General features: G+C 37.1%; 1 protein-coding gene across 4 annotated transcripts in view; it reads left to right on the forward strand.

Annotated features, from left to right (window-relative positions):
• Positions 1–9,259, forward strand: part of LOC122082586 (probable trehalose-phosphate phosphatase C) — a 16,500-nt gene extending 7,241 nt beyond the window's left edge. For 3 of the 4 annotated variants that reach the window (XM_042650256.1, XM_042650255.1, XM_042650257.1), the window contains exons 2-10: positions 3,609–3,847; positions 3,959–4,099; positions 5,896–5,967; positions 6,077–6,202; positions 6,959–7,015; positions 7,127–7,228; positions 8,153–8,230; positions 8,305–8,445; positions 8,861–9,259. In XM_042650256.1, the coding sequence (XP_042506190.1) occupies positions 3,659–3,847; positions 3,959–4,099; positions 5,896–5,967; positions 6,077–6,202; positions 6,959–7,015; positions 7,127–7,228; positions 8,153–8,230; positions 8,305–8,445; positions 8,861–9,007 (1,053 nt within the window). In that variant the 5' untranslated portion in view covers positions 3,609–3,658 and the 3' untranslated portion in view covers positions 9,008–9,259. The remainder of the gene's footprint in view (positions 1–3,608; positions 3,848–3,958; positions 4,100–5,895; positions 5,968–6,076; positions 6,203–6,958; positions 7,016–7,126; positions 7,229–8,152; positions 8,231–8,304; positions 8,446–8,860) is intronic. The other variant, XM_042650258.1, reaches the window with a different exon arrangement.
• Positions 9,260–17,163: the final 7,904 nt, after the last annotated feature.

Consider the following 17,163-nt stretch of genomic DNA (forward strand, 5'->3'; position numbering starts at 1 on the left):
TCTTCTTTTTGCTAACGACGGGTATTCAGGTCGAAGGCCATTAGTCTCATGAACTCATACTGACCTCACAACCACATGGATATGGTTATATTGGGATTGAATGGAAATCATTCAACTTTCACTGAAAGCATTGAAAGCACTAAACACCTCATGTGGGTGACCCAAGGTGTGTCTAATGAGAGTTAAACTTAAGATATTTGAGTTTACGACTCGTATCAAGTTCATTGCTCACCAACTCTGCTACCTCATTGGGTTAAATCTGATCATTGCTAACACACAACGTAAGTGCCGTGTGTATCTAAGTCGAGTAGAGAGATCTCGCAACTCAAAAGGGATATTTAAGTAATTTGGACATCCAGTGTATGGTTTCAGCTTGTACTTGTCAACATCTAGTCATTCCTATGGTTATATAAGTTAAATTTTATATTATAAAGATGTTTCTATTTTAATACTGTATCTAATAATATGAACGCTATCTTTCATCTCTTTCTTTTTTTTTTTTTTTTTTGTCTTTTTAGTAAATTCCAATATGATACCATGCTTGTTGTGTCAGGGTCACTTCTATATCTGCCTTTTCTCAACTCTTGATTCTAGTGGCCTAGTGGGTCTAGATCTCATTGTCAATCTATTTATTTACTTATTTTTTTTTTGGGTAGACATTATCAATCTACTTCTAGCGGCCCTAGTATGAGCTTAATTATTATTTTTTTTTTTATATACTATATGATTGATTGGGAAGGGAAAGTTCTATGATTGGAATGTAGGGTTAAAGGACTACGATTTTGTCTTACATGTTTGATCTTAATTTTTAGCAATTATCTCTTTCTTTTAGTTACTAAAACAATAGATTATCAAGATCCTCTAAATTTATCAAAAATTTTTTTTTTTTAAATCATAAATTTTAGACAAATCTTTACTTATTCTTCCTAATTCTAATTTCTATGGTTGGTCCTACTTTACCCGATTTTGGTCTAAATTGATGTAAGACATTTGAATCTATATATTTGAACATTTTAAGAGAATAATCCTCCATTTATGTTTCTTCCATGAATAAAGTTTACAAAAATTTAGTTATAAATTTGATTGGGTAAAGATTGTTTGAGCCATTAGGAGAAGGTAAGTACATGTTCATGGTTTTTAGGTATTACCGTATTAGGCTTGGATCGGCTGTATTGGGATTGACTGACATCGAAATTAATACTTGACTAATATCGGACTAATTCATGATTTGGACATGGGTATATCAAAATACCCTATAGTATTAGTATCTTTGAGGGCAAAACTGTTTATGCATCTGATATTGACCGATACCATCCCATGTCTGATCCAATTTGCCGATATTCACAATGCTTAAAACCATGGGTATGGTATCTCTCTCTCTCACTTGAAAAATATCTTGTTAACCTCTTATACAAAACCATTCTGTGGCAACTCATTGATGCACTCCTTTGCCACTTCTCCTATAAACGGAATAAGACATGTTCTCTCTATCAAGTCACTGAGTCAATCTGGAGTTCTTCTATGCGTTAGAGTTACATAGCACCATAGAAAGAATCTCAGAGTGAAAATTTTCTGCTACTCTGGGTTGTAGGAACTCTTTTATTACCTGGGTACGCAGCCAAAGAAATGAAATCTTGAAAAGGGATTTAAAAAAATAGTAAAACCTAGTCGACTGTCTGTGAATCTTAAATGATAGTGAATTATTCCATTTCTTTGTCTACAAGCTCAAATAACAGGAAAGTCCTTACTGGATTCAATTCATACGTGATGGTTCTTTCTGTGATTGGTGACCCTTGGTGGAGGATTTCCTCTTTTTTATTAGAAACTGAAAGTTGAGAGAGACACAAGGGCGTTTCCTCTTAGCCATATACTTTTCCACTGTCGATAGTCAGTGTGTGGTCCTTACAGTTGCTGGGCTTCCGAGCCACTGGATGACGGTCCTTTTCACCTATTTGTCTTCTTTATTTCTTCCTTGTCCATCCCTTCTTCTCCGCTGGGAAGCCATCAGCCATGGCTTAGATGGTGATCATAAGAGCTTCTTAGAAAGCTCCTGTGTAATGGAATGGTGGGTAGTAGACATCTTATGTTTTGTCTTTGCTCTTTTTTAAGTCAATAGTAATAATATTCGATGGATCAGTACTGGAGCCAATGGTTTTGCTTTCCCTTATAGGTGGTGGATCAAAAAGGTTCACGATAGGACCTCACCTGCTCTGCTTTTTCCAACTTTTAAGGTGGTCGAAGTCTTACCGACATACCTAACTAACATTGGTTTGCCATAAGCTAAGCAGCTTATGGCATGCGCGTTTCAGTGATACAATGCATGTCACACTCACATACAAAGGAGACTTCCAGGATTATCCTTGTGATTTCCACTATATTTTATGAGTGTGATCAATCGGTTGATTTGGTCTGGTTTCGAGGTGAGAATGGATGAATCCGAAGCCAAATAAGAGAAGGTTTAATTTCAATCAGTTTCGGTCAGGTTTGGGTTTGGTTTATTTATGTTTTCTGTTATCGGGTTGTTATCAGTTTGATATTAGGTTCGGTCTGATTTGTCATACATATAGATATATATATATATATATATATGGTTTTTGATTTAGTTTTAGTTTTATATTTGTTTGTGTTTGATTTCAGTCTGGTTTTTCAAGATAGGTGCGATTTTTCCGCCGCTCTGATGCGGTTTGATTTTCAACTGGTTTCAAAATACCCTAAACCAAATTGGCCCAATTAAAAATCATTACCATTTGGTTTGGGCTTTTTCAGTTGGCTTGACTGATTTGATTTAAGATTTGACTCCTCTTATTCCTAAAGATGGCAAGACTAAGTCCCCTACATATGATGATATGTCTTTTTTTATTTTATAAATACATTTTTGAAAGAGGGTTCTCTGAGCAAACGGCATGCATCAAGGAAGTGTGCCAAAAAATTGAAAGGCAACTGGATCATCACATGTGAAGAGAAAAAGAGATAGACACATAAGTGGGGTGTTTAGTGTTTTTCAATGATTTCAGTGAAAGTTGAATGATTCTCATTCAACCCTGGTATGACCCAAACCTTGCAATTGTGGGGTCAATATGGACACGTGGGATTAGTCAGGCCTTCGGCCTGAATATCCGTTGTTAGCAAAAAAAAAAAAGAAAGATAAGACACAAGTGCTAGCATACCCTACATGAGTGGCTTAGTGAACCTTTTTATTACATTTTTACGCATTTTTAATGGCAGCAGATAGAATAGGTGCTATCACTTATAGATAGAACCTTTTTACTACATTGCTTGTTGGCTTAAGTGTAGATCCAGTGATCAAGACCACCAACCACAAGTTCACAACATCGAAGGTGAAATGGTCTTGTCTCATCATTTTCCTTTTTGCCTGGTGGTCTGTGATATGTGTTATAACTGATTTCTCCATCTCTGGTTCTTTCCTTAAAGACAATAGAGTAATTTGTGATAGTGGATTTCATTGTTTCTTTGATAAGTATGTGATGATGACCGTCTTCCTTGCAATGCCAAAATCTCATAAGCTTCAATATGAACTTGCACTTTCAGTTTTCAAATCTTTCAGGCAAACTGTTTGTTTCTGTTTTAACTATTTTGAGCTGACACAGGTTGTTTGGATAAGGAAAAATCAGATTTTGTAAAGGATAATTATTTCACAATGGGATTTCAAAGACTGCAAGCCAATGAGCAGGAAATTGAGTCATTGATAAAGGCAAGGTCCAATGAGAATGATGAGCAGATCATTGCTTTCAAGACTCCTCCCATAACTTGTGATCTTCAGACTAAAGAATCTGATCCTAGCAATACTGAACCTATTACTAGTGATGATAATTATGCTTCATGGGTTGTAAGTTCTATTTAACATTTAAGCATTTTTTGTATTTTAAGCTGATCCTAGCAGTACTGAAGCTGATCCTCTTAATTGTTTTCTTCTGGTTTTGTGGTGGTGTTACTGCAGATGAAGTACCCCTCTGCATTGAGCATGTTTGATGAGATGTTGAATGCAGCAAAAGGGAAAACCATCGTTGTGTTTTTGGATTATGATGGAACCCTTTCACCGATCGTTGATGACCCTAATCAGGCAACTATTTCGGAAGAGGTAATTGATATAATAGAAGGGTTTACAGTTAGCTGACAGATTTTGTTGGGTTGGAAATTGGAATAGCTTGCGTTAGGAGTTGGAACGCTTTTTGGCTTGGGTATTCATAGGTTTGAGTGGCTGACCTCACTATGAATTCCTAGACAAAATGAGGCTGGGCAAGCTAGAGCTGCAATCCTAGGCTTCCTAGCCCCAAGAGCGGATCAAATCCTCTTACGAGAACCACTCTTGTACGGGCTGATCCACACAAATGGAATCCACCCGACAACCAACTCTGTGGTGGATTACATCTATGTGGATCAGCCCGTACGAGAATAGTTCTCATATGAGAGCGTGATCCACACTCTCCTAGCCCAACCAATAGTTTAGTCTTTTGTCGTTTGGGCTCTGGCTATTAAAGGACCACCAAACATGAGAGAAAAAGCATTGAAATAAGGATCACACATCAAGAAGCTGGGGTAGGGGGAGAAATGAGAGGTAGGCTCCAGCATGTGGTTAGATGTCTATTTCTTATAATACTTGGGCTTGCCGGATGAATGGGAAAAAATCTATTTCTGATCCCAAACGTAATGCCCTAGATCTACTCTAGTACCCTCCAATGGGTCTATTTTCTTTCTTTCTTTATTTATTTATTTTCCATCAAAGACAATGGTTAGATGTCTATTTCTTATAATACATGGGCTTGCCGGATGAATGGGAAAAAATCTATTTCTGATCCCAAACGTAATGCCTTAGATCTACTCTAGTACCCTCCAAGGGGTCTATTTTTTTTTCCATCAAAGACAATGGTTAGATGTCTATTTCTTATAATACTTGGGCTTGCCGAATGAATGGGAAAAAATCTATTTCTGATCCCAAACGTAATGCCCTAGATCTACTCTAGTACCCTCCAATGGGTCTATTTTCTTTCTTTCTTTATTTATTTATTTTCCATCAAAGACAATGGTTAGATGTCTATTTCTTATAATACATGGGCTTGCCGGATGAATGGGAAAAAATCTATTTCTGATCCCAAACGTAATGCCTTAGATCTACTCTAGTACCCTCCAAGGGGTCTATTTTTTTTTCCATCAAAGACAATGGTTAGATGTCTATTTCTTATGATACCTGGGCTTTCTGAATGAATGGGAAAAAATCTATTTTTGATCCCAAATGTAATGCCCTAGATTTACTCTAGTACCCTCCAATGGGTCTATTTTCTTTTTTTATCATCAAAGACAATGAATCACAATACTGAAGAGAAACCCAATTTTTTGCTAACCTCATGAAAGATGTGATCGATGCCACTTATGTCTTCAAAACAAACATGTTGGGCGAAAGTTTTCCTTTCCCTGATGATCAAGTCACTCATCCTCCTACTTCTGAGGTTATCCTTTCTCCTGAGGTTAAAACCACCTTTCCCTTTGGCCATCAGATGCTAACAATTCCCTTAGATGGGTGAAGGGAAACTCAATCCTATTAGTTATACTCGATCTTGTGGGATCCTGAACCCTATAAACAACAATGGCTGATTGAGAAAATAAAACAAATTTTCCTAATACTGATTGGCCATGCTCTTGAGTTTAGCATTTCGAATTGGGCATGCTCATCAACGATCGGTTCTTGTTGGAGGGTCCAATCTAAAGCCTTGAGGCATTAGGAGAGAATTCTTAACCATATGAAAGCACCAAAGACATGAACAAGCCAATATAGAACTATAACTTTATTACTTCCAACAGTTCTTGATAATTTAGCAAAAGAGAAAAAGAAAAGGTCCTGGTTTTTGTTCTTGATTATTATTTTCTATGTGATTGTAGATGCGCTCAGCGGTCCGTGATGTAGCCGAGCATTTTCCAACAGCAATTATCAGTGGAAGGTGCCGAGACAAGGTAAACAGCTTTTGTTCTTGGTATGCATCTTTTCCCAATTGGCCACTTCTTAATACTCACTCATGGTAAGGAGATCTAACAAAATTATCACTTCCATCTTCTCTTTTAGGTGTATGAGTTTGTACAGCTAACTGATATATACTATGCTGGAAGCCATGGGATGGATATAATGGCCCCAGTGCGGACTATCCGGCCGGCCAACGCCGATTACCAAACAAGAACAGTTGATACAATGGTCAGTTGCTTTAAGTTGATTATACATCTGAAATATACTGTTCTGCTTATAGACTTCTTTATATGCCAGCATTCTTGGTTGCAACTGAAGCTGAATGTACACACACAAGGGTCTCAATTGTCACATTTTGAAAAACCCATAAGTTAATGTAGCAAAAAACCCCAAAGGGAGTAGCCGAGTTCGCAAGGGACCTTCGCCTCAGGAAGCATGTAGTTTTGAGTTCGACTCTTCTTACCTCGAGTTACTCACATGGGGGTGTTTAGTGCTCTTCACTGCTTTCAGTGAAAGTTGAATGATTCTCATTCAACCCCAGTATGACCCGATCCATGCGGTTGTGGGGTCAGAATGGATCCACGAGACCAGTCAAGCTGAAGGTTCGGCCTGAATACCCTTAGCAAAAAAAAAAAAAGTTAATGTAGCAAACAATAAAAGTTTAAAATATTTAGTTGCACAATTTTTTTTTAGTAATATGATGAACTGAGTAGTATTAAGCTTTTTTTTAACCCCAAGAGCTTGGTCCATTGGTGAATTTGTCATGGGCAAAGCGCATCAGGATGTGCCTTAACCTCAACAGCACCGATGGGGCCATTCACAACAGGATTAATTTGACTATTCTATTAATTCTACTAATGATCCAATCCAGTGATGGAAACCCTTTTCGGAAAAACAAAAAATTAAAAAAAGAATAGCATGAAGTTTCCTTGCTTTCTACATAATCTATCTGTTAGCATTACTTATATTTCCGGTATGTTGTAGGGGAATGAAGTTGTAGTTTTCCAACCTGCGCAAGAGTTCTTACCAGCAATTCAAGAGGTCACTATTTTAAATGGATTTTGCTTTATTTGATCTTTTATGCGTACCTGACCTTCCTTGCCTACATGTTCTATTAGACCATAGTTAATCTGATTCTTCTTTCTTACATAGATATTGAAGGCAGTGGAGGAAAAGACCAAAACAATTCGGGGTGTTACAATAGAAAACAATAAGTTCTGTGTATCTGTTCACTTCCGGAATATTGATAAAGAGGTATGGATTCCTTTCTTAAAGTCACTCTCTTCTTCATCAGTTAATACTAACTGATAGGGTTGAGGGTGATGCTGGAACCTTAGTTTAACCTAGATAGGGAGGGTAAGGATATATGCATGGTTTATCATATTGGTATCAATGGGTATCACACACGTCGATATCGTTAAAAGGCTTATTATATGAAATGTTTAAAGTATTTATATGTATCGTATCGTATCAATAGGTATCGATTAGAAAAACAATACCGATACTTTAAACCTTGGAATATAAAGGTTTTGTATTTAACTAAATTGTTAAGGGACTAGTAAGAGTCTCAACTTAACGCCTCTAATGCCATATTTTACCTAAGCCACGTTTTCTTCACCCATGACTATCATTTCCCTTTGATATCCGTAGGGGAATAGAAAGGGAATTTTTTACCACGAGGGGAGTAATAATGATAATAGATTTGTGAATGAATGAAAACTTTCACCATATATATTTGTGCCCATACGTCCACTACATTTAATTACCCACAAAGTAACGTGATTGCTTGCCTTACTCGAGTCCGGATCAAGTCTTTGTATGAGAACCACTCTCGTACGGTGCCTTATCCACATATGGAATCCACTTGTTCTTTCTTCTTACAACAGATTTTCACGATGAGTAGATTCCATGTGTAGATCAAACACCGAACAAGAATTGTTGTCATTTGTAGATCTGATCCAACCTTCCTTTCCCTACCTTGCCAGTGGGCCCTAGAGGGTACTGGGTAAAGACCCTTAAGATTTTTTGGGACCGATCGATGGATCTGATTGGAATCAGCCTAAGACCCGATTCAACTCCAATTCCAACTTTAAAATATTTGCTTGAACATGGCCAAGGACAAGGGTGCAGGCCATGTTTTCTTTCATGCCTCACATAGAAATATTTTCCAAAATGCAGGACTATTTCGAACTTGAAGAGCAAGTGAAGTCTGTGCTTGAAGATTACCCAAAATTTCACCTAACTAGGGGCAGAAAGGTATGAGAATATAAAGATTTTGATTCTTAAAAAAAAAAAAGTAAAAATTATTTTAATTCTTATTTATTATTCAGGTTATGGAAATACGTCCATCTATAAAGTGGGACAAGGGTCATGCCCTAGAATATCTACTCGACACTCTTGGGTTTGGTGATTCCAATGATGTCCTACCATTGTACATCGGAGATGATCGAACCGATGAAGATGCTTTCAAGGTGTTTGTTAAAAATTCTCAATGAACCATCTCAGATAATAATGGATTGGGATCTTCTCCAATGACTCTTCCTTCAACGACTCTCTAACTTAGCATATGCATGCATGAGACTGCATACCAATCACCTGGGTAGTGTGTCCTAAGTGTTGAACTGCATGCATGTAAGAAAAGATTGGAGGAAAAATTGTTGGAGAGGATCCAACTCCGACTATAACAATTATGAAACTATGAATTTTATGAGAGAGGTTCCTCTCCCTTACATGTAACCACCCCACCCTATCTTTCCCCATCTATGGGGTGTGAAGACACCTTTAGCCACCCCATCTCACACCGTTCATGGGATGGGGTGGTTACCCACAGGGGAGGGGATCCGGTCGAATTTGATTGATCCTATTTTGCATCTGAATTAATTACAGGTAATACAGAGTAGAGGACAAGGGTATCCTATTATTGTGTCTTCAATCCCTAAGGAGACTAATGCTTCATACTCTCTTTGTGATCCATCGGAGGTCTTGTCTTTCTTGAACCGTCTTACTGAATGGTGGAACTCTTCTTTAGGTTAGTTTTGTCTATGTCAAAATCATTTCAGCCCTCACCACCATTGGGCATACCATAGGTTTTTTTTTTAAAACATAATAAGGTGCTCAAAGAAGAAGATATAGAGAAACAGATACTTGAAATGAGATACTGATCATAGGTTTAGATTTTAGAGTCACTTGTTTCCATAGAGGATCTTTTTGGCAGATTTTGGACATCAAAGCAGTTGTAATTGACTTTTATCATAGTGATAATTAAATTAAAGCTTCCTTGGACTAGTCACATGGCAAATTTGGTGCTTTTATTCTTATTGTATGATCAATATAACTTCTTCTTCACATTGAGTTTAATTTATTATTATTATTTTTTTAAGTAAAATATCAGACTGAGTTTAACAATTGTGAAAACTTTTCAATCCTTTTTTTTTTTTTTCTGGTAAGACGGAAGAAAATAGATTAATTATCAAAATATGTTTACTTGGCTTTGGGATCCATGATTACCATTTTCCTTTCCATTGCCTTGTAGGCTATATTCTTGAATAAACTAACTAAATTGTTGTTAGAATTTACAGAAAATAAGGGTTTGAACAAAAATTGAGCAGCTTCCAAAAATAGAGGTATAGTGATCCATGGCTAAAAAGGAACCCTATTGGTTGCCATAAGATTCCTGAGTTCCTCCATGTCTCTCCACATCTCGTGGAATCTTCTTCCTTTGTCTTCTTCAATCCATAGAGAAGGCCCTTTGCTGCACTTCAATACATTTTTCTGTCATCAAATAGTTGGCATAGAGCAAGACATAATTCCCTTCTATTATAAAGGCAATAGCCTGTCTAGAAATATTTCTTGTGTGGTCTGATCTTTCTGTACTGATCAAGACCTTTTCATAGAAGAAAAGAATACTTGTTATATGGCCAAGTATGAGTTGAAGGGCGATCACCTGTTTTCCAACATTATATGAAGGGATTCCATTCAAAACCCAATATATATATATATATATTCCTAACGACGAGTATCCAGGCCTTCGGTCTGACTAGTCTTGCAGGCCCATACTGACCCTACAACCGCATGGAGTGGGTCATACAAAGGTTGAATGAGAACCATTCAACTTTCACTGAAAGCAGTGAAGAGCATTAAACACCCCGTGTGAGTGACCCAAGGTGTGCCTAGTGGGAGTCAAACTTTGGACGTCCGAGTTTATGACTCGTACCAAGTTCATTGCTCACCAACTCCGCTACCCCCTTGGGTTAAAAACCTAATATTCTACCTGATGTAGAATAGTGTAGAGTTGAGGGACAAGACCTCCTTTTTAATCTATTTAAGGTGCACCATGCTGCCTACCACATTCCGATTATGCTAATCTACAATCCCTATATATTTGCTAATTCCTAACCCTATTTTGAATTGGCTGTAATGAATTATGGTTTTATTTTTACTCATTTCCCCATTTTTTTAAGAAAGAAAGAAAAGAAAAGAAAAGAAAAAATGTCCCCCTTGGGTTAAAAACCTAATATTCTACCTGATGTAGAATAGTGTAGAGTTGAGGGACAAGACCTCATTTTTAATCTATTTAAGGTGCACCATGCTGCCTACCACATTCCGATTATGCTAATCTACAATCCCTATATATTTGCTAATTCCTAACCCTATTTTGAATTGGCTGTAATGAATTATGGTTTTATTTTTACTCATTTCCCCATTTTTTTAAGAAAGAAAGAAAAGAAAAGAAAAGAAAAAATGTCCCCCTTGGGTTAAAAACCTAATATTCTACCTGATGTAGAATAGTGTAGAGTTGAGGGACAAGACCTCCTTTTTAATCTAGTTAAGGTGCACCATGCTGCCTACCACATTCCGATTATGCTAATCTACAATCCCTATATATTTGCTAATTCCTAACCCTATTTTGAATTGGCTGTAATGAATTATGGTTTTATTTTTACTCATTTCCCCATTTTTTTAAGAAAGAAAGAAAAGAAAAAATGTCCCTATATGATATGCCCTTTCACATGAGCTCTCTCTTTGTCATCAGAAATACTTTGTGCTTCAATGTATATGCTCCAACTCCATCGAAACTGATGGTTCCTTCTCTTCTGTATACGATGCCAATATAATGAGAGAGTGAGTAGATCTCTCTCCCAAAAATAAAATAGCAAAAAATCAATGAAGTTACCACTTGTTATAGCAAGATCTATAGATTTTTTGCAAAAAAAAATTCAAATAAATAAATGGAATAAGAATGCTCTCTAATTGCGTGCCTTTGCGCCTAGACATAGAGGGGAGCAAAATGATGCCCCCACCCCTATGAATTACAAAAATCCCATCTCTTGTTGTGCTCTTGTGCACTCCCTTATTGGCATCTATGCTGGCGTAGGAGCCAAATGACCAATGAATATACTGTTTCCCATAAATAAAATACATAGCTATGGAAATCTTTGGTTCTTCTTGTTCCAGTACTCCCTACGGTATCAACTAATTTTGATGGATTCTGATCCAATTCAAATCGAAATCGGAGATCAATCCCATGTCCAATTCTGGTTTTAAACCTTGGCGCACCCCATTTGTTTTCTTTTTGTGCCAAATTTGCTTAGGTTTACACTATTGCACGATGGTGCGGGCAATAGATTATTATCATACATATTTTCATGACAAAAAATTCTCTCAAGCTTCTATTATTTCAATATATGCTTTTTAGAAAGTCAATTTTTAGTCGAAATTTTTATTTTATATTTAGGCGCGAGACAACTCTCTATGAGGAAATAGCCCCATAACTTCAAAAGAAGGGGTGCCACTGACTAAAGGCGAAAAGGAAGAAAGCGAGTGGATCTATATCACTTGTTCACTCCCTCATCCCCTCCATTTACATATGGACAATGTAAAATATTTGTTTATAAGGAAAATTACGTCCTCTTCTCCTGTAGTTTGTCGAAATTACGTGTGGGTCCAAGGGTTTGAACGATTTATGCCCCCTCCCCTAACAATGATGGTGTGAGTATTCTATTACTTTCATACATCAAAAGACTTGAATACCCTTTTAGTAAAGATATTCTCGATTTGAGAGGACCATTATACCCTTTTAGACTTTATTATCCTATTAAGTAGAGATTGATAAAAGGAAACCGTTGGAGAAGGTGAAGTCGATACCTATGCAAATTGCCCCTCTGCAACCAAATCCAGGTGAAGAAGAAGTCATACAACTCTGACGAGGCTCAGTTTCCGATCGATTCATGTCGGCAAACCCATGTAAGCGAACACTCAACTGAAACCCTACACCTAACCCGATCGATTCACGCCGTTCACCACTGCGACTGTTTATCGGGCGATTTCTTCTCCCAGATTTTATGCTTTTCTCAGCCTATACATACCCAAACCCTACACCTAACACTAACCCAAACCCAAACCCAAACCCAAACCAAACCTTGCTCAGATGCCCATTGATTCCGTCAGAGAAAGAAACCCAAAATTCCAAGAAAGAAAAGGGTCCAAAATCCATCATCAAGCATAAGCACATAATATTCCTCAAATAGATCAGTATCCAAAAATCAATGACAGACAACAAAACATAGTATACATGTACAAAACAATGAATCCAATTGACCAATGAAAAACAATAAAAAACATTAAAACCCACAAAAGATCTTATAATTTAAGAAGGAAAGAGGTACGGATTTTAGAATAATTGTAGATGGAGAAGAACTTGGAAATCGTTGATGTAGAGCAAGGCTTGTGTTATTTGCTGTTCGTTTAGAATTTGATTATTGATCACCAATGAAAGTAAATCTTCTTCTTCTTCTCTGATTAAGAGAATGGAGAGATATTCTTGAGATTAAAAAAGAAAAAAAAAAGGTTTCCGTTCACGCATGGTAGATTTAAATTTCCTTCAAACTTCCAAAATCCTATTTAGTGTAGCAGGAAAGGGAACAGAAAGTCACATAGCTTCTATGTCTCAAGAAGTTGAATCCACCTAGTAGATTCACTTACAATAGAGATAGAGAAGCTTCACTCTCAACTCCGAATGGAAAACAAGAAGATATGGAGAAGGGAAATTTCAATGCAAAGAGAAGATAGATTCTTCACAAACAAATGATCTAAACCCTAGATTCATCCCCAAACACAGAACATATCAAATACAGGGGAGGGGTTCGTCGATGTGAATCTGAGCCTCTCCGGAATTGTATGGCTCCGCTTCCGCAAGTTAGCTTCGACTGAATCACTGTTCTCCTATGTTCTCCGCTCCCGCAAGTTCGTCGGCTATTGCAGTCGAAGGTTGAAGATGAATTTTGTTCCAAGTCAAGGGTGTGAAATGTTTGGTTTTAAGTAAGGGTGTTTTTGTAACTTCACTTTACAAAAAAAAAATTATTTTCAGCATTAAAATGGTGAAATCATCCACTAACAATTTTAAATTAATAGTGACTAATGGATTGGACCTAATTGTAAGAATCTTTCAAACTATATGGGAGGGGTGCGTAAATCGCTCAAACCCTTAGATCCATATGTAATTTCGACAAACTACAAGGGAGAGGCATGTAATTTTCCCTCGTTCATATGAATGATTGAGTAAAAGAATCCATCCAGATGATGGGGTTGCAATCCTAAAAATGAGAAGGGAGAACAATGACAGAACCAGGCAACTACACTCATGGGCCATTTCCCAAAGTAATGGAACTCTCTCTATTTATAAAACAATGCTCCATTAGATCATCTTCCCAAGAGTAAAAAGCAGCTCAAAGCATCGTTTAAACCTTTTTTTTCCCATATAAAAACCACTTTTTTTTTTCCTAAGGAAGCACCCTCAAACCTGCCTGGTTTTGTATGGTTTAGGCACGAGGGTAAACCCTATTTACAAGCAGCCACACGTGATCTTTGTAACAAATCAGTCACAAGAACTCGAGCTAGAGACCTCCTTCAACACACAATACCTTTAAATCAGCGGAGCTACACCTAGGGTGTAGGGTGTTGTATAAAAACCACTTCAAGAACCTAAAAACACATAATGCCTTGAGTCAAAAGATTACCCCAAAGATTCAAGTAAGCAAAATCTGCAACTGGATATGTCTCACCCGATTTTGATTCAGCTAAAATTGGTAGGAATCAGTCAAGAGTATTGAACCCTAGAAAGTAGAAACCCTTCTTGGATTAATCTATTCGAATAGGCAAGAATCGGAATCAGGCTCGGCCTAATTCTGGTTCGACCAATCTAGTTCCTTTTTTTTTTTTTTTTTTTTTTTTTTTTTTTAAATCAATCGTTACCTTAAAAACATAGATTTCATAAATGCATGAAAAACACCATAAAAGGTGTACCCAATATATGATGGGTCCACCATTGCATGGTATACGGAGAGGAATCATAATACATCAAGCTTTACCCATGTTTTGCGGAGATATTGTTTCTTCAATTTTCAAAAAGTATCTATCCAACGCACTTGACTCCCACCTCTACATATTTTAGGGAGAATCATAATGTACATAACTTTACTTCCACTTTAAGAAAAAACTATTTTCAAACTTAAATTTGTAACCAATAGATAGCAATAAAACAACCTTACAATTGTCTCGAGACCCGCCATCTGTATTGACAAATACTTTACAAGTGGAAATTTCTCTATATTGAGTTTTGTTGTAAAAGCCCAAGTCCTCAATAAGGTAGCTCGCATTTCACTATCAAAATATAATTCTGAAAAGGTGTCATCCATTGCCTCCAATTTAGTTCAAGCCATAATAATAAATAATTGAAACCATTTAAGTCCAAAAGGTGTTTGTGATTGGGATTTCTGTTGAAAGATGTAGAAGATTTGGGCCCAATCAAGCCGACCATGTCTCTTGGACCAAGTCATCCAAACATTGCATGATTGGGATTTCAAATCTTAAAGATGTGGTAGGTTTGGGCCCAATCAAACCGACCAAGTCCAAAATATTTCTCTCAGACCAAACATTCCAATTAGTCCAAGACACCTCAACACAGGTCACAGCCATGGACCCAGTTTCTCCCCTATAAAGCTAGTTTGACTCATATTGCGTAGCTCATATTATACGTAATGCGATGAGAATCAGTCAAGGATTTTAAACTTAGAATCAGGGTTGAACCGGATAGAAATCAATCCTAAGACCCTAGAATCAACCCATTTGAAAATCCAACGATCAAGTCACAAAAACCCTAAAATTGGATATTTTGAAAAATCATCTGATCGGAATCAATCGAATCAATCACAAAAACATTAGAATCGGCCTCTCAGAACCATGATTTAAGTATTGGTATCAGATCAGCCATACTGACCGTATCATATAGATATCGATACCTAATCAATCTAGATCGGTTATCAGTATCATTTCAAGGGTAAAACCGTATATATATATATATATATATATATATATATATATTTTTTTTTTAAGTAAGGATAAAAATGATCATACGCATCGATCTACTACCGATACCAATAACTAAATTGTTGCTCAAAACAGAAATCCAACTATGCGATCCTAAAATCCCTAGAATTTGCCTATTCGATATGTACAAAATTGTGATTGATCACGGCGGTTTTGATCCAAATAGGCCGATTTTCATTTTTGAAATAGTGGAGTCAATAAAAGTTTTTATAGGAAAAGGTTCTATAAATAGGCGGCATAGAGGAGTGCAACAATAATTAAGTTGCATCAAGATAATATCGTACATTGGAAGGCAACAAAGTCATTTCATTTGAAGAAGAGTGATATATAGAAACTAAGGTCTAAGCTCACTATACATTAGGGGTGTCAATTCTGAGCCCGCACTGGTAGGCCCAAACGAGACCAATAAGTTTACGACTCGACTTGGACCGGCCCGACACATTTATTAAACAGACGTTCACGATGCAAGTAGCTAGCCTGTCGGGCACCCAACCCAACCGACACGTTTATATGCCTGGCTTGAACCGATTCATTATAGCCCGACCCCCTTTAATACTATATAAAATTTCTATTTTTCCACTACTAGTAAGAAACAAATTAAGTTTTCTTACCCTTTGCTTTGTAATAGGATTTGATTTAATTAAGCTTTATTTTGTAAGTTCTAAAGGTCATAATATCTTATTTTTCTTTGTAAGAACATCCATAGTCTCATATCATTTCTCTTTTTTATTAAAGATTTGTCTCACATTCAACCCACTTAAGAAAATAATTTTAGGGTAGGCACGTTTAAAGCACATTCAGAGCCCATTTAGACTTAAATAGGTCCACAGCCTGGTTAAGAACCGTTTAAGGAAGTCCGATTAAAGCTCGACACCGATTGGCCCGATTATAAACCGTACCATGCTCCCTAAAGCTAGACCCATTTACTTAAATGGGCGTTCACGGTGTAAGGTTTTCAAGTGGTCAAGCCCGATTAAGCCCGATCGAGATCAGCTTGACCCGATCGGTTGACACTCCTACTATACACCAACAACCTGGAGAATTTTCCATCAAAAAAAAAAAAAAACTCAACTTAGAGAATTTCAACAACTACCTAGCATAAATGATGAGATGTGATGTGAAAAAAACTCATGCTCACCAGGAGGTCTCAAGTTTAAAAACCTGAAGAATTTCTTTTATACATTTAAGTGCGAGAGATCATTGTCAAATCATGTGGTCCTATGTTAGCATACATGTGGCCAATGAGAGCATAAGAGATGGCATAAACAAGGTCATGCGGGATAATTGTCAAGTCATGTGGCCCTGAAACCCAAACCAAAAACCATCAAAACCAAAACTTCCTTAAAATGGTTTGGCTTTAGATTGACCCACTAAACCGAACCGGTTCATTCTTGGTGCAGTGTAGTCTCGAGGTTTCAGGTGTCGGCACATATAGCCTTGGAAAAATAGACCTGAATCAAAGTATTTTTTGACTGAGTGACGCGACTGGACACCTCTCGTGGACTTCACCACCTCCCCCCAATTGGAAAACCGTAGTGCGTGAAAAACACGGAAGAAACATGACCCTGAGGAAACAAACACACCACGACGGCAATTAACTTGGTGGACCCCACAAACTTAAAAAATGAAGAAAAATTCAGATACTTCCAAAATAAACCTTTTTGAATCTCTTTATAAAGTTTGATGTTTGAAACTTAAAAGAAGAAACTCTGAATCAGTGAAATGTCCTCTCTAATTGGTACAGAAGGTCACGTTTTGGTGCTTTTATCTTTTTCTTCTTTCTTTTTCTATTTGACTACTTCCTC

The sequence above is a fragment of the Macadamia integrifolia genome, chromosome 6 (assembly GCF_013358625.1).
Source record: "Macadamia integrifolia cultivar HAES 741 chromosome 6, SCU_Mint_v3, whole genome shotgun sequence".
Lineage (NCBI taxonomy): Eukaryota > Viridiplantae > Streptophyta > Magnoliopsida > Proteales > Proteaceae > Macadamia > Macadamia integrifolia.